Source organism: Netta rufina (genome assembly GCF_964035555.1).
Source record: "Netta rufina genome assembly, chromosome: 3".
In the NCBI taxonomy this organism is placed as follows: Eukaryota; Metazoa; Chordata; class Aves; order Anseriformes; family Anatidae; genus Netta; species Netta rufina.
Window position 1 is genome coordinate 24,612,686 of NC_140125.1, and position 17,749 is coordinate 24,630,434.

Genomic DNA, 17,749 nt, shown 5'->3' on the forward strand with positions numbered 1-17,749 from the left:
AAGAAAGTTAATGCCCATAATCACATTCTCAACTTTATTCTGATATCTATGCTACTGTGTTTCTAGTAGCACACAGTAATACTCAGAACAGCACATCCAAAATAACCAACAGGCACACCAAACTGATGCTCATCCTTATTTCTACTACCTAGAATAGATATGTTTCAATCAGAAATATGCATTTCAAATAATATTTGACATATCTTCTGTTAAAGTTTATTTACACAACAGAGAGGCTGTGAAAATGTACTAATATTCGCTCAAATTTATTAGAAGCTTTCCCCTCCTACCCCATAGAGGTAAACTGTGCCAAAAGATGAAAAACGATTAGCACTATCTCCACAGAAGTAATTAAGAGTCATTATGGAATGAAAGAACATAATGAGACTGATAACTAGAAAGTTTAGCTTAGTACACAAGTTCCTGAAACTGACCGTCCATACAAGTTAGGAGCTGGGCAACAATTCTCCGCTCCATGTCCTTCGATGCAACTTCTCTTTTTGGAGTGATCGCATCAATCTCATCAAGAAAAAGGACACATGGTGCACTGGACTAGGAACAAGAAATATTAATAATTACCAAATTATGCTGACATACTGTATTACGAGAGAGAAATCATTTTTCAGATTTTGTTTTAGAGCTGTTACTCTGAGACTTCTGCATGCACTGAACAATCAACCTCTCCCAGAATAATTTTGTTGCCATTTACTGTCTGAAGAGCTGTCAGATTATGAAACTGATGAACTGAGGCTGTGAAATAACTAAGGCAAAGGGATTCAAAATGTCCCTATATACTGATTAAAAATTAAATATATTGCTATGTTGCTTCATGTTTTCTATGATTATTATTCTATTGTTACTGCTTACTTGCTTAAGTCCAAAAAATAAAATCAGACAAAAAAGGTCTCTTCTGTGTATTTTTTTTTTTTTAATATTAGATCTGTGGAACTTCAAGAGCTAGCATTAATGACACTCATGATGAAACAAAGAGCTGCAGGTGGTCACGACTGTCAACTTCAAGATTACTGCAGAGATGAATCATGTTCAAAGAGTCAAAATCACAGTGAGCAATGCTAGGGAGTGTTCTAACATTCCAAGCACTTCACATTAATAAAAAGCCAATGCTAATATAAAATAATAATTAGTGTAACTAACAGAAGAGTGTTTAACTGACATAAGATTATTAACACCATCAATAAAATACTTGTGATGCAGAGGAATACTTAATGAAGACACTAGAATCATCACCAAAAAAAAAGTCTAAACTCCAAGACAAAAATATAGCATTTTAAATCCCAGCCGCTTTATCAGGTACCAACTGCGCCATCTAGCTGTCGTTCAGTTTTTCCTTCACCTGATAGCGGGAAAAAAATAGAACTAAACCATGAAGATTCCACAGTACGTGGATAAGGTACTGTTGAACTGTCTTTTTCTTCTGCACAAAAATTTAGTACAAAAGCCAAGTGGAAAGGCCACTTAAACGCAAGGGACTATAACAAAGACAACGGTTTTCATTTTTTAAAATGTATTTCATACAACATATTTATTCAAAAATAACTTTTATAGCAACCACCATACATACAAAAGGTATTTAAATCTAAATAATCACTTACTATTTTTCTTCAACACAACATCTTATCAAGGCTTTCTAAAAAATTAAGTTGTAATAGAAACCCAAAACATAATAATCTAACAGCTTCAAAATTAATTATTTTGCCCAGTTTAGCATTCTTTTATACGTACTTTAAACATCAATATACAGCTATGGGGGAGGATAGAATGAAGAAGTAAAGTGGGAAAACCAGAATATTCTCAGAGATCAGAAACAGAAAACCATCCTCATGAAACAAAAAATTAACCCAGTTAACAAAAAGAAAATCTGCATTCATTTCAGTTAAAATTACCTCAACCTGTCTGCTTTTCTTTGCTTCTTAACAGGTCTGAAAGTTGCATCAATATCTTATTACAAGACTGGCTAATCACAATCAATCTGAATGTCTGCCAAGCAGCAGCTTAGTTCTCCTGTGCTTCTAATGCTGATATTAAGACAGAGCAAGGCTTCAAATAGGTTTTGACACTGGAACAGGACTTTATTCTTACTCTTTGATATCTGTTCCAATTTATTTCTTCATGCCTAAAGGCCCAAAGTCTTAACTCAAATGCAAAATCAGACAAAAATAAAAAATTAAAAAAACAACTTGCAACAAAAATGCACAGTAAACTGCCCTTACATCTTTTTTAATTTTTATAAATAATTCCAAGCAGCTCCAAGTAGGTTAATAATTTATGTTGCTCCCATTACTTTGATATGATGAACTATCTTTTGTCAAGAACAGCAATCTTTGTGTTCTGTGATGGCATGACATTTAGTACAATGGAATTCTGGTCACAGCAAGGGAGACACTATGACTTGTGTGCAGCAATATAAAGATTCAGTCACTAATAATTCACTCAAATTCAAACCACAGCAACGAAGGTTGAATCTTTACAAAGAAAAGGACAAAGAATTCAGTATTATTTCTCATGGATGTCTCACCACAGCCTGCTCGAACAATTCTCTCAGTTTCTGCTCAGATTCTCCTGACACTCCAGACACCATTTCTGTTGCTGCCACTTTCAACATCGGGAGCTCAAGTTCCTGAAAGAGACAAGGAATGTTGAATGATATATCCAGAGGTTAGGAATGCTGGCTGTCCTACAGGACAAATATTTTCCAATATAACATCTCTTATACCTGAAGATTTTGTAATCAAGAGTAAATCTGAAAGTTATCTTAAAAAAAGATGAGTAGCATCCTCCTTTTAACAACAGGTCCAAGACATTTTGCCAAATGAACAGAAATGAATACAAAGGCCAGGTTTCCTTGATTCAGTTAGAGATAGTTTTGCACCTTAGTCCTTAATCCAGTACTTAACACAGATATTTCAGTTCATGCTTCATCTCCTTTGAGAAAATTGTCTATTTCTATCTATAATAAAACATTGCTTATCAGTATGGATGAGTTCCCACCGGGTTTCATTCCCTTAGTCTTACTCTAGAAGTGTATGAACAGGATAATACGATAAAATACTTGCAAGTGTCACATTCAAGGTTTTCTCCTACTAAAAATAAATGAATAAACCTGTAACATTGATAGACTAATGCTCACATTAGTGCCTATTTCGAGCTCTTTGAGCTACATATAAGAAAAATCCAGACTTACCACAGCTGCCAGAGGCCCTACATGGGGCCTTGAGGAGATATTTTGCCCTAAGCAACACTATACACAATTATGGAAATTAATATAGCAGTATCTTTCCTAACAAAATGATTTAAGAAGTATTCATTACATTTATCTCATCCTTGAAATTTTTTTACTTGTCGTGTTCCATCCCCCAGATACCTACCAGGACACAAATGCTCACTGAAGTATTCTATAACACAGATTTATTCAATTGGCAAGATTTCACAGTAAGATATTAAAAAGGAAAATAAGCAAACCTTTCCAATCAAAGCATTTGAAATATAATGATAGAAGGGTCTAACCAACATTGAAGTAATAAACACCAGTGCTTTCAAAGGTTAAAGCTGCACTACAATTGTTTGTAGTTTTATATGTAAGTACCTAAATCTAAGGTTACAATCTAGGAAATTTAAGAAAAAAAGAGCATTAAATACACCATGAAAAAGATACAGCCTTGGTTAACACCGAATAGCCCCAAATAGCCCTAAGATTTATATCCAGGACAGGCACAGAGCAGTACTGCAGCTTCACCGCTCACCAAGTTTTACACCAATAATGTTACATGCTCTTGAATCATCAGCTTGACAACAACCAGTTCTGGAGTTCAGAATTTACTATTTTAGTAAATAGTAAACTGGGATGTCACCCAGTAGAATTAATGTCACCCAATAGAATTAATGTAGTAACTCATAAAAGATGGTAGAGACCAGACTTAAAATGTTATGGTAAGTTTAACCAGAAGCATATTCCACTTACAGCTTTTTCACTACCCTATATTGCAGTCCTGGGAATGCCTCAACACAGTGAAGTCAAACATAAAACCCCGTCACTAGATCCCTTCTTCATATGAGGTTCTATCAAGTACAGATTTGATAGAATTTAAACAAAAGGAAGTAAAAATGAATACAGTTTAGTCTAAAATAGGAAGCAGAAAAAAAGAGATAAAGAGGAAAAAAATGAAGGAGGATTATTTCTTTTCTGTCTAAATACAATTAAGAAACTAAATCTAGAGCTAACTCACCCCAGCAATAGCCTGTGCAAGCAGTGTCTTTCCACATCCTGGTGGTCCATGCAGAAGAAAACCCCGAGGTGGAACCACACCTAAGTGGTTATAGACTTCGGGATGATGAACATGGATCAGCATCTTGCATATTTCCTGTTAAGGACAACACAGACTTCCATTTAAATGACAAAAACCAGTATTATAAGTTGTTAATGGTAAACACAAGCCAAAACAAAAAGAGGTTCTCTTTATTAATACAATTTCAGTGACTGCTTTCAGAAAGATTAATCAAAGGGAAAACAAACAAACAACAAAGTAACAACCTTTGTTGCTGTTGCTATAAGTAACTATTCTCAGTGCCACAAGTGAATTCTGCTACATTTCCTGTTCGTAATTTTTCACATGGCATTTTATTCAGAGTGCATTTTGTCCCACAATCTACATGCTAACTAACCTTCAAAGTTTCATCATTGCCTCCTACATCCTCAAACTTCACTGAAGGGTGGTAAAGCTCTGGTCTCTTACTTGTAACTGTTGAGGAGGAAAAATAAGTTATGTAAATTTAGACATAGCATAATGGTAGTTGCCAATACCAAACAAGAAAGAATTCAACCTAAACAATTAGCTAAATACACACAGCAGTATTATTTTTGGTAGCAGAAACAGGAATGGAATTATTTTTTAGAGCAATAAAAAGATTAAATTTCTTAAACAAACACTTCTTTACACCTCTGAATAGTAGTAGTACACTAGTAATTGATTCCATGGTCACACACCACCTCTCTCTTTAGAGAGGCATGCCAAAGATAACTTCTTACCTTTCCCTTTAAGTAAGATGGAATTAATTTCTCCATCCACATCTGGAACTTCTTCTTTTTTTCTTTTTGCTCTCTTACCCTTTGTACTCTTTTTTTCACTCTCCAAGACAGAAAATTCTGTTGACTTCTAGTGTATGAAAACAGAATTGTACAGACAAAACCTTCAGAGTCAGTGAATTCTTGCAAATACTTAACAGAACAAAACACCAAGACATCTACAATGCTTAATATGTATTTTATGCAGATTTATTTAGATTTTGCCTTCTGGATTCCAGCCCCCCCCCTTTTTTTTTAGATAGCACTTATTTTTAAATAGTTTATAAACTAATGCGATTTCCAAGCCTTTCAATTTCCCTAACCCCCAATCCATCCAAAAAAATTTCAGCTTTTCCCAGGTTCACTGAGACTTAACCACTTATGGAGACTACATGCTATGGCTACAACAAGCTACGTGTTTGTTGACTAGTTAGGCTGGTCACTAGCAAACAATAGATAATAGCTAAGTTCCACTTACCCTTCTCTCAGTAGGGGCACTACTCTGGGGTTGCCCTGCTGCTGAGCACTACATTTTCCCCAAAAAAATGTACAAGAAAGACTTTTTAACTTTAAGACAAACATGCTTGAAATTCACCAGAAGGCTCAAAAATCACTTCTGATAGGGCAGAATAATGGGCTAAGCCTTGTCATCTTCAGAAATCAAGCTAAAAGTTAGTACTCTACTGGGCTTAGGCCAGATCTTCCTATTTAACATTAATATTCCTATTTCTTCCTATTTAACATTTTTGCTGTATTTAATATAGCATGCATATCTGTAATAAAAACGGTATATTTTAAACATCCAGAAAGAACAGAGAGCCTTTTTGGTCATAATATCAGCCTTCAAAAGCACGTTAAATTCCATAGGAAATTAAACTCATACTTGCTACCTAAAACACGTTGTGTTTGAAAAACACAATACCTTAGAAGTCAATTTCTTCTCATCTCCTTCTCCATCCTCAGAAAGGTCAATGAAAAAGTCTTTTCCACCTGGAGTTTTATCAATGAACCAGCCACCTTCAGAGATCCTAGTTACAGCACAGGATCCTGATGAAAGGGTGCTTCTTTGAGGTGCTGTTTGCACAGGAGAAGAGGTTTCCACTGGTTCAGTTTTTGGAGTGGCTGGAACAGAATCAGGATTTCCTTTCTTGTATAACGTCAGCAGGGAATTGTTCATGTGATTTGTAGACTGCAAATTCATGCATTTTTAAGAGAAAATATACAAGTTATAACTTGGGTTATTTATATAAAGATACCAGTGAAAAATATTTCATACACGTCAGTTATGAAAATACAACCTCACTGGAAAAAGTAATCACTTATCTTCCATCCCACTCTTCTGCATATCAAATAACTGCAGACAAAACTATATCTGCTGGTTCAACAGGCCTTTATGATTTACCCTAAAATAACCCCTGTTAACTGACAGTTATCATTTTAGCTATAGTCAGACGTGTCAGTTCCTTCAATCACTTCATTCAACTGCTAGCCAAGTTTTTTGGGTACCCAGCATTCTTTTGTCAAGAGTGATTCCCCACCACAGGTTCTTCCTTTTATGCCAGTAATATCCACCTTTCAGCTATACTACAGATTCTCAGTTGGAATGGCCAACTCTGTCTGCAACTCGTCTGCATCTCCACTTTTAAACTTTTCAAGTGCACTGCAATTTTACAACACATAATCACGTGATACACAAATACGAGCAATCATAATAAAACACAGCTTACTAGATCTTCTGGATAATCATCATCATCATCATCAGAGATATCTGTGGCACTTCCTGCTGTCCTTTACATGGAGGGGAGACAAAAACTATTAATGTATCACAAAACTGCAAGCGAAACACACACAAAACAGAACAAATGCAATTTCCACAACATGGTTCCTCACAATTATGCAATGTGGCATAAAACCAGAAACAAACTCCCAACTGGCATGCTCTAAATGTATTGTTATGAAGAGTTTTAAACTTCTTTCCAAGGCTGCAATGAGTTGGATCAACTTGACTACCTGGCTAAAAGACAGTCCTACAAAAAAGTGATGTTGGACCAACCTGACTGTGTAGTTTCATGATGAGCTGAATCACCAACACAGCACAACAGGGGACATAGTAGCAAATCACTGCTGAACTATACTAAATCCTTCTGATTACAAGGTATTAATTTCCCATGAGATTATTGGTATCTATCACAGGTTAGAAACCAGAATGGTCCATGAGACTGCACATAGCTTTAGGAGTTAAGAAATCTTAATTCCGACATCATACCTAGTGGTGACTTTCTCTGAATAGCCTGTCCTGTAGTCTTATTAATCACATTTAGGTAATATGCATCACACCCAAGAAAGATTAAGAACAAAACAAAGGAACTGAACTATTTCCAGGACTGTGGCCTTATATGGAAAACCATAATGTAAACCAAAAGAATATCCATCCACTCAGAGCTGTGCATTCACCGCAGCAGAGAAATTACAATCTACTCTTTAATATCTGCTTGTCTTAATTGAGAAAAAATAATGTTTCAATTAACTACAGGCAACTCCTGAGGAAGACAAGTGTACGGAAAATCAAGGATATGCCAGTAAACTTAAAACTACCGAAACTTAATAATATGAAGACAGAAAGATTTAAAGTAATGTTAAATATTAATGACATTACTTAAGTCAGCTAATGATAGAAATTCTTACTCATTTTTATCTTCTCCATGTCTTGCTTTTTTTGCCACATGTTCAGCTTCTAGAACTGTTAAATCTTCATGTTCTTTTTCATTACTGATTATTCCAAACACTGAAGAAAAAGTTCAAGCATTAACAGAATAGCCAAAGGATAATCAAAGAATTTGGCATCTTGGACACAGTACTAACAGAACTACCTTTTTCAACTTGTATTCTAAAAGCATTTCTTTTTCTTCGTCCATAATCGGCACTGAAAAAAAAAGCACAAACCACAAAGTAGCAGATTACACCAAGTGCTTTTCTCCCAACACATTGTTATTCTCAGTGAAAAAAAATACATTGTAAGTTGATACTCAAGTTTTTACGTAAGTTCTTATTAAGAACCAACTTGAAAACGTGATTGTTTTTTCTGAACCCTACAACTCTGCGATAGCTGGGATGAAAAAACACTAAAATTTACTCATCTCTAAAAGGATGTTTAGTAAATGTTATTCAGGTCCTCTCTGCAGCGATGGAAAAGCAGCAATGTACAAATGGATTCTATTACACAACAACAACACTCATTTTCTTATTTTAATTTAAACAAGAACATATGGACATAAGAGTATGGTCTAGAAAGCACAGTCTAGTACGGAACAACTGCAATAAGGAATAACAAACCCATGTGAGAAAATCTGATTCAATGAGCACCCTTACCTGCAAACAAACATCATCAACCTTTCATTTTCAGTTACGGAGCAAACATTTCGTTTGCTTTTCTGCAACAGGTGACAGAGGAAAAATAAAACCTAACCCCAAAACCCATAAAAGTCCACAGCAAGAGTTTGGGATCCTTTTCTCTAACAATGCACAAAAAATAGATTGTAAAAACATTAATGAATATACTTCTCTCCATTCCTTTACTCTCACATTCATCAATAATCTGCCTTTCTACCCACAAAGAAAGCCTTCAAATAATTATGTGAGGTAGACTGTCCTCCTAAGCAACCGAGGAAGATTTAGTGTCTTACTGACTCCTGTTACCCACCCCATCTGCCTGCATCCAAGTGTTATTTTCTCTCATGTTTTAAACTCATCACCTGTACAAGGACCAAAATGCTGTAACGTGTCTGTAGCTGTTTAACAGCAACAACGATTAGCAACTAGATCTCGCAGTACTGATGCGATCATAAACAATAAATTACTAGATACATCAGCAGAGAAAAACACTGGAGTGGAAATGATCTGATTGCTTCAGTTAACCTCAACAACCAGTAGAGAAGGTAACAAAATTAAAATTTTGACAATATGCAAGTACAAAATAACAAAATAATATATTCCATATTCTGAACGTGGAATGTAATGATACAAATCTTTGCTCACCTGTACGTTTTCTGCAAATCTGACGCTAGAATCCCAATGTCAACATACTGGCCACATCTACTGCTTGCAAGGTACTAAAATGAAAAATGTTAGGAAGCAAGATAAAATCTTTGTCAATAACCTCATCGGAATAGCTAGGTCTAATATGCCTGTTTCAAATTCATAATATAAAGCGTATATATATTCAGCAATAAAACTCAAACATGCCTGTTTCAGACTCAATGTCCTGGCTGGGTTTGTGAACTCAAGGCGCAAAGCCAGGACCCTGAACTTCTGAAGAGCGAACTCCCAGCTGTTTGAAGACCTGGTGGACGAGACCCCCTGGCACACTGCCCTTGGGAACAGAGAAGCTACCAGAGCTGGCACCCCTCCTGAGCGCACCAGAGCTCTCCTTCTGCTCTATAAAACGCAGAGCGGGGCGCTCCGCCTGGAGCCGCGCTGGGCTGCCTCACGCCGCCCCGCGCAGCCATCTTGCCGCGCAGGCCCCGCGCCTCCCCCCACGCCCCGCACCTGCTTCACGCGCTGCTTCAGTCGCGGGTCCGCCGCCCGCGGCCGCACCCGGACCCGCATCGCCGCCAGCCGGCCCCGGCCCCGGCCCCGGTCCCGGTCCCGCTCTGCCCGGTGCGGGAAGGCGGCCGCAGGGCCTGCGGGTCCCGGCGTGCTGCGCGCTGACTCCGCCACAGCAGGGCAGGGCGGAGCGGAGCGGAGCGGGGCGGGGAGGCTGAGGGGCGGGCGGCGGCCGCGCCGCCATGGAGTCGGTGGTCTTCATCTTCGCGCTCATCGACTGCTGCGCGCTCATCTTCCTCGCCGTCTACTTCGTATCCTTACCGGCGGGGGGAGCGGGACGGGCCCGGCTCGGCAGCGGTGGTGCTGTGGGGGTGCTGGGGTCCTCATTTCGGCCGAGAGGCCGCGGCCCGGTGTGTGGGGGAATGGTGGGGGCCCGGGTGGGAGCGGGGCTGGGTGCCCGGCGCTGAGGGAGGGGAGGAAGCGGGTTTGGGGCCCCCCCGGGCCTAAAAATTGGTGCTGTGCGCTCTGGTCACGGAGGGCAGCTCGCTGGGTGAGGTGGGAGAGGGTGGGAAGGGCGTGCGGAGTTCCTGAGGCAGGGTTTCTGCGTTATTGCTACAAAAGTGCCTGCAGACTTCGCTGGAGGGTGTTGTTAGAACAGGACAGGGCTGATGCCTCCATTTATGTGTTCCGGATTGAAGGGGAAGCTGCCCTCATGCTCAGATCCTGGCGTTTCCGAATTTACCTGGTTGTCCTAACAGAAAGAAGCCCAAAAGCACCTGAAAGAATCTCACCTTAGACAGATATTTCACTTATTAAAATTGAAAGCCTTCACCCACCTCCTAAGAACAGAAGGAAAAATGCATGCTTTCCTTGAAGAAAAGGAACACCAGCATTACAGGCTATAACCTGATGATGTGCACATGTTGTGTGTTAAGCCTTCTTTGATAGGGCTCTCTGAAACCTTTGTATTCCAGGTGCTGGAAGTTCATGTGATAACAACATGAACCTCTTCTTTCATAGCAAACTGGGAAATTACCCAATGCCACTCTAAATGTAAAATAACGAGATTTAGTTCTAGAAGCTGCAATAGCCAGCTTTATTGTGAGAGTTTAAAAGGTGCATCAACCTTTCCCTGCTTTTAAGGTTTTGCTCCAAGCATGGTAATAATTATTGTGATACCAAAAATACTGAGTTTGCCTTCCTGGTCTGCTTTTAGTGTTAAATTGAACTTTAGCACTTGTGCAACAATTGCTGCTGGAAAAAGTACCATAAAATCATTTAGCCTGATAATAAAATACGGCCTGTCCGTCCACCTAAAGTAGGACTGAGTGGTGGCTAACTGAAACGTGCCTTTGGCAGATTTGTAGAACAAGACAGAGTGCTCACCCCAACATACTGGATGAAAATAAAGCTTAGAATATTTTGACTTCCTATACAATTTTTTCCTTATCCTGAACGTCAGATAATTACGCTATCAGATTTGGAATGTGACTACATTAACGCGAGATCTTGCTGCTCAAAACTCAATAAAGTAAATGATTATTCTTTGCATTTAATGGGGTTAAAAAAAAAAAAAAATCCATCATCTCAGCATCACAAATAATGGGAGTTTAATGTATATCTGAAGAGCATGGATTGGCAATACTTATTCAAAGCATTTATGTTTCTCTGCAGTCCACTTGTCATTTTTGGGCTCCTGTCTTCCATAAAACTAGCCACAAAAGGCTGTTCTGCTAATCTTTGGTGCTGAGATGGGCTGCTTCTCTGAATTTGTGGGACTCTTCCCAGAGCTCTCAAGTTTTCTTTTTTGTATGTGTGCCATTAAGTAGCGATGTCTACTCCTGGCTGAACTCAAATCTTTCTAGCTACTTTCCCTGATACTTGTATATAATTCTTAATGTCTTGAACAGCAGAGTGTTTTGCTGTGATAAGGAAAAGTTCCATTTTAATCAAATCTGCTTGAAGCTGTTCTTCTGAAATCCGTGTGACCCGCCCACATGGGTGTTCACTTTGATTTAAAAGTCTTTCTTAATGTAAGAGAGAACACTGCAGGATGCTCTCAAGCCAAAAATGTCCTCTTGGGCTGACCCGGTTTACCAATGTCAATTTTAATATCGATCAACTTTCTTATCCGTACCAAGTCTGGGGGTGCTTATACGTTCTGCGTCTATGCGGACTTATGTGCTTCTTATGTGTTTCTTTCATTCCTACACCAAATGTTCTCTGCAGTGACTTCAAATGTGCACTGTATTCTTTCTTAACTCGCTCTGAAGTGCATGTGTAGTATAACTGTTTAAACAATGTTGTGTTTCTTTCTGGAAATTGCTGTGTTAAACACAGTACCTCTGTTTTAATACCTTAGGGCATAATTTCTGGCTTACTCATGTGCAATCTGTCTGAAGGTATTCATTTCCCTGCATTGTGATGAAATCACATGCATCTGTGAATTTTGTCAGTTTGATGTGATTAGAATCAGATGATAACACCATATCAATTTTTTTTTTTTTTTTTTTTTTAGAAATAAATTTATCCTTATAACCTTCTTTTTTTCTTCCCTTTTTACAGTGGGTCATCCCAGAGGTGATTGGCCATGCTGTTGTAACTGTATTAATGCTTATTTCATTGCACTGGTTCATCTTTCTCCTTAATTTGCCAATAGCAACATGGAATATATATAGGTAAGTGTGAAGCGTTGTGTGTGTGCTTCCCTGTTGCTGGTTTAGCTTTAAGTGTAATAGGAAGATAATATGTCATAATGAGAAGTTTCAGTTGTGTTCTTCAGTTCCTAACAGTCTTCTGGTTAACAAAACTCTCCTCTCCTTGCAATTAAAAGTAGAAGAAACCCAGCGGAGTAAATGACATAAAGCTTTGGGCCTTTCCTTGCGTTCTCTCTAATGCCCAGGAATCTTGATCTGTGAGTCATTCCTGAGTTTGTAGGAAATAATGGCATGTTGGTTGGGGTTACCAGGTAGCACTGCAGACACGGTCACTAATGTTTCATTCTTTGCCTATGTGCCTGGTAGTGTTACCAGCACAAAACCATTTACATCAGCCTGAGTGATGGTTGTAAAGCCATCAGACTGTGGTGTTATCCCAAACACCCTCCTTTGTCTGCAGTCCTGTTTCTCCCCCTTGTGTGTTTGGACCCCTTTTGGGTCCACTGTCTTGCCTGTTTATTTTTGGAAAGGTTTCCAGACTTTTCATGTTATGATAGCCGTCATTGTTACTGGTCTTTTCACCCTGGGCTGTCTACCGCTTTGAAATGGTTTGCTTCCCACTAGAGGTTTGCATGAGGTAACACTGGGACTGTTGGTTCAAACTTGTGCATTTTATTTTGTATAATTGTGAAATGTTTGGTGTCACTTAAGGCATAAAAAGTTAGCTACAATTCTTTTTTCTCTGTACCTCGTTAACACTATTTGCAGGGATGAGTCATTTTTTAAATACAAGAGGTTTCATAGCTCATAAAAGAGAAGATTCCTTTACTGATATTCTGATTGTTCTTCAGCAAAATATAATTATGTACTTAACGTCTTTTGTTTTCCACAAAACTTCTAGTAAAGCCTTCAAATGTTTCTCAGTTGGAGAAACATGAAGCAGTGTAACTTTTACAGTTAATGGCTGCATATTGCCTCCATGCACAGGTGGGGATAGTTTTGGCCACCTGTAGGTACAAATGTGTGTTTGTGCAACAGTTGCACAAAATGAGTGATGGTCCCTTTGGTGAGTGTAGTATTAGTATTTGGTGTTTCTTTTTTGGTTAGACTGTTTCTACGAAGACACTGAAGGGAGGAAGGGGGAGAGAGACAATGTATTTTCTTTGAAATCTTGAGGATTTCTTATCCTAGTTTCCCCCTTGCTTCCTTCTAATATGTTAAAGCAACATAATTTACCATTCTGTTAATATTTAAAGTAGCCACTTGCTTTCTCTTCTCAACGTGGTCAGAAGGAATTTTAAAAGCTATTGATTTCTGTTTCCATGCTTTAGGCAGTAGGCTTTGAATGTTGTTTCGAAATGACAGCTCTCATTTTGTATTTGTCATTTGGAATACCCTAAAATCCTGATGTTGCCTCAAATGTAGATGTGCAATGCATGTAATAAATGAATATGACAGTGTAATACTTTGCCTATGCTGCCATAAGAAGTCAGAATGTTAAGACTACTGTTAATCCTGCCTCATTTCTGAGGATCAGGGACTTGCACCCATACTGGTAGCCTAGAGTACCCCATTCATGGTGAAGGAGCTAGAAGTGGGCAAAAGCAACTAAACTATAAAACTAAACTATATGTTTAGTATTATAAAGGGAATCTGATTGATGGTGTGGGATAGAACTTATATTTGACCCAGTCATTTAATGAACAAAGGGTATGGTAGTCAGAAAAATGGTGGATTGAAAAGTAGTTTGAATAAAGTGTCAATGACTAAATTACAATCAAGTGGGAACAGTTTGTGTAAACCTGTTACTGAGAGCTGCAAGCTTCCAGCATCAGGTGGGTGTGTTTGAATTGTCTTCACGTGTCACAGTATTTCAAGAAATAATTTCTGGAGTGAATTTCTGCAACAGGTCTAAGCGCAAGGTGCGGCACCTGGGTCATGGCAATCCCAGACATGGGTGAAGAACTCACTGAACTCACTGAGAGCAGCCCTGCAGGGAAGGACTTGGGGGTTTTGGTGGACAAAAAACTTGTCATGAGCCAGAAGTGCAAGCTTGCACCCTAGAAAGCTAACTGTATCCTGGGCTGCATCAACAGAGGAGTGGGCAGCAGGTGAGGGAGGGGATTGTCCTCCTCTGCTCTGCCCTTGTGAGGCCCCACTTGGAGTGCTGCATCCAGGTCTAACTCCCAACCCCAAGAAGGGTGTGGAGCTGTTACGAGGAAATTCTTCACTCAGAGGGTGCTGAGGAACTGGAGCAGGTTGCCCAGAGAAGCTGTGGATGCCCCATCCCTGGAGGTGTTCAGGGTCAGGTTGGATGATGCCCTGGTCAGCTTGATCTAGTGGCTGGCATCCTGCTAACTTGTGTTTGTCAGCATCTAGCATCATTGTGTCCATGACTACAGTTCCCTGGATGTGTAACATAAGCTAAACTAGACTGGGGGCCTCTTGGAAAAAATAACTCCCAAGTTCTGGAAACTTTAAATAATTTGTGTCATTTAAGTGTCACTGCTTTTAAAACACAAATTGAATAAATACTGTCTTTATGGTACTCGTATCCTAGAGATGTAAGGAAACGGTGCACTATATATCTTATTTCTAGGGTCAAATGATACAGGAAACTTGTATACTTTTATTTCAATAAAATGTACTACATTTCCATGAAAATGGAAATTAGTGTCAGAATTATAACAATAGATCAATCACTTAAAGCTTCAAATTTAGAAGAGACTTTGAAATTAATAATTTCACGAGCTATTCTTAATGGGACATAATTGTTACTAATTAAATATGTGTCAGTACTTTTTAATGTTCCTGTGAAAATAAGAAAAATAACACTTATTTCTGCTGCTATAGAACCTCTCTTCCCCTCCTATTGCTCCTGTTACTGCAGTGAATGGTGCAAGATGGGGAGGGGCTGCTTTTTCTTTTGCTTGGTAACATTCTTCAAGTACATAAAGAAAACCTGTTCTGTTCAGAGACCTTGCTCTTGCTCGAGGTCTACGACTAGGAGTTTAGGAGTTAAATTGCTGTGTAGAAAAGAGCATTCTTCCAGGAAGGTAGAACCTGTATGAGATTTAAGTGAGATACTACTAATAGTACTTGTTCTAGACTGGGCTCGGCTGCAGTGACAACTTCAAGTGCTTGCATTTTTTTCTCTTGAGAAATGTGTATGGTGAATGACTGTACTGTTGCTTGAATTTTCACAAGACACAGGCATTTACTGTACTGATTTTACTCTTCTTTTTGCTTACATTTCACTTTGTTTCACTCAGCTGCTGTTCTTACGTGGATTTAGACAAGAAGTACTCAAATTCTCCAGTCCTGCCCAGTTTTTCAACCTGTCAGCCATAGGAAAGCTGTGTATTTGCTGTGATAACACAGGATAGTTTTGCTAAAAATGGAAATAATACACAGATCCTAAGTCTTATCTGCTTTTGACCACTGGAGTTTGTGATTTTCTCTATAATTTTTTTGTAATGAAAACACTGATTCTTAAGTTTTTTTCCAGTCTCTTTCAGTTAATACATCTTTCCAGTGTGGGTAGAGGTTTTCTTCCTAACACGGAGTAGTCACAAACAGCAATTAAAATGATCTGGAATTGGCTTTTAACTGGAAATTCTCCCACTTATACCTGGGAAGCTGGGCTAACATTTTCAATACTGCTTGACCTCTGGATTTTCATTGTGTAGTGGCAGAGATATGTACAATATCCTGAGATTGAAATAGAAATCTTAAAAAAAGCTCCATTATATTTAACTAGGAAACAAGCTTTAGATGAATGTCACTTCTGTGCAAATTCTTCTCCCCTCCTCCTGACACTCCTTAATGTTTTAATGATTATACTTGTGTGTTGTTTTTTTTCTTTCTTAAACTTTCAGGTTCATTATGGTGCCAAGCGGAAACATGGGGGTATTTGATCCCACAGAGATCCATAACCGAGGACAACTGAAATCGCACATGAAGGAGGCCATGATTAAACTAGGCTTTCATCTGCTCTGTTTCTTCATGTACCTGTACAGGTTAGTCTCAAAAATTGCTCCCAAGGAACAAAGGAAGTGTCTGCCAGCTATTTTTACTTCCCCTATTCTGCTTGTGCTGGTATTCATAATTCTGATCTTCTTCTGCTAACCTTCAGTAATATATTTTGACAGTCAACTGCATGCTTATTATATGCTTTTACGCTTTCTGATCAAACATTGTTTGAAAACTCAGACTACTACTTAATCTCAAAACTACTATAAGTAAATACAAAACTACATGATTTTAGCACCTAGAGTAAGCAGCCTATTTAGACGGGGTAATCTTGAGGGCTAAGTTTATTTCACAGATTCTGTTTTAGAAAATAAAGTGCTCAGGTTAAGTTACAACCTGATGAGTTCTGTGATTGGGTACTTTCTACAAGGTAGAACTATCGTTCTTCTACTGCAATATTACTTCTGCAGTCCTCGTCTTCATAAATAATGCAAGTGGCACAGTTGCCTTGACTTTCTATTTCAGAATCAAGTGCAATTTGCTACTGAAAGTGATAGCTGTTCCTACTTGCCTATGCTTCAGTAATACACTGGGTCTCATGTTTTCTGTTTTGTCACAGTATGATTCTGGCTTTGATAAATGATTGAGAAGTTGACAAAGAACCATTAGCTGCCAAATGGGGTCATCACTCCAGTGACTGGTTGTGGAGCCACAGACACCTTCTGAACATACCTAGACCAGTGTCGTCATGCAGTATATTTTTCCTTTTTGAACAAGAAATATTTTTCTGTATTTTTAACATAAAATATTTTCAAAAGACATTGGATTTGTGTAGCAGTTGTTTTTGTTCCTTCTTAAAACCCAAATGGCTGTAGCTGCTGCTTTGGTTCTGTAAACAAGGATTTCACTTTACAAATCTTATGGGAATGACAAGATGAGAGGGAAACTCATTTCAACTGCTTAGGCTGACAATAGTACTAATTCTAGAACAAATTTAAGAGCAGTTATAATGCTTATTTCTTACCAAAAGTGTCAGGATATGCCTCTGGCAGTCAAGCTGTCCAATTAGCCTGGTTTGAAGCTGTCCTTGGTACATCAATTTCAAAAGCAGAACACTAGCACAGCTTGCATCTTTATGTTGTTTTGTGCTCAGCTAAAAAGCAATGGAATAAAAGTTGTGCTTTTTCTCATTTTCCATTCCCTCTCCCTCCCACCCCAACCTGTATGAAGTCTAGTGTATGGCAGAATTAAGGTCACTGTGACACTTGTAAGAGTGGAAAAACGTGTTGCTGCAGATAAATGTAACACTTGTGAAGCAAGTAATACTTGTTTTTTTTTTCCCTTCAACTCCTGTTTTGTCATCAAAATACTTCATAGACCTCCCTGTAGAGTAAACAATGCATCAGGGTTGGAGTCAGTAATGGAACAAAAGTAATGGAACAAAAGAATCAACCTGCTTTAATCATATCCAGTGGGGTGAATCAAGAATGTCTACTTA

The 17,749-nt window shown here is 38.6% G+C and overlaps 2 protein-coding genes across 2 annotated transcripts in view; one reads left to right on the top strand and one right to left on the bottom strand.

The window, feature by feature from the left end:
* NVL (nuclear VCP like) overlaps positions 1 to 9,758 on the bottom strand; it is a 37,229-nt gene extending 27,471 nt beyond the window's left edge. Inside the window, exons 1-11 of the mRNA XM_084285343.1 lie at positions 9,626 to 9,758; positions 9,116 to 9,189; positions 7,951 to 8,003; positions 7,766 to 7,865; positions 6,808 to 6,868; positions 6,003 to 6,269; positions 5,045 to 5,171; positions 4,681 to 4,757; positions 4,245 to 4,379; positions 2,537 to 2,638; positions 435 to 552 (exon numbers count right to left, since the gene is read on the bottom strand). Coding sequence (XP_084141469.1) covers positions 435 to 552; positions 2,537 to 2,638; positions 4,245 to 4,379; positions 4,681 to 4,757; positions 5,045 to 5,171; positions 6,003 to 6,269; positions 6,808 to 6,868; positions 7,766 to 7,865; positions 7,951 to 8,003; positions 9,116 to 9,189; positions 9,626 to 9,685 — 1,174 coding nt within the window. The 5' untranslated portion in view covers positions 9,686 to 9,758. The remainder of the gene's footprint in view (positions 1 to 434; positions 553 to 2,536; positions 2,639 to 4,244; positions 4,380 to 4,680; positions 4,758 to 5,044; positions 5,172 to 6,002; positions 6,270 to 6,807; positions 6,869 to 7,765; positions 7,866 to 7,950; positions 8,004 to 9,115; positions 9,190 to 9,625) is intronic.
* Positions 9,739 to 17,072, top strand: CNIH4 (cornichon family member 4). The gene is made up of 5 exons (XM_084285345.1): positions 9,739 to 9,933; positions 11,085 to 11,153; positions 12,188 to 12,300; positions 16,158 to 16,298; positions 16,871 to 17,072. Exons 1-5 carry the CDS (start codon positions 9,865 to 9,867, stop codon positions 16,896 to 16,898), a joined length of 420 nt encoding a protein of 139 aa, XP_084141471.1. The 5' UTR covers positions 9,739 to 9,864; the 3' UTR covers positions 16,899 to 17,072.
* Positions 17,073 to 17,749: the final 677 nt, after the last annotated feature.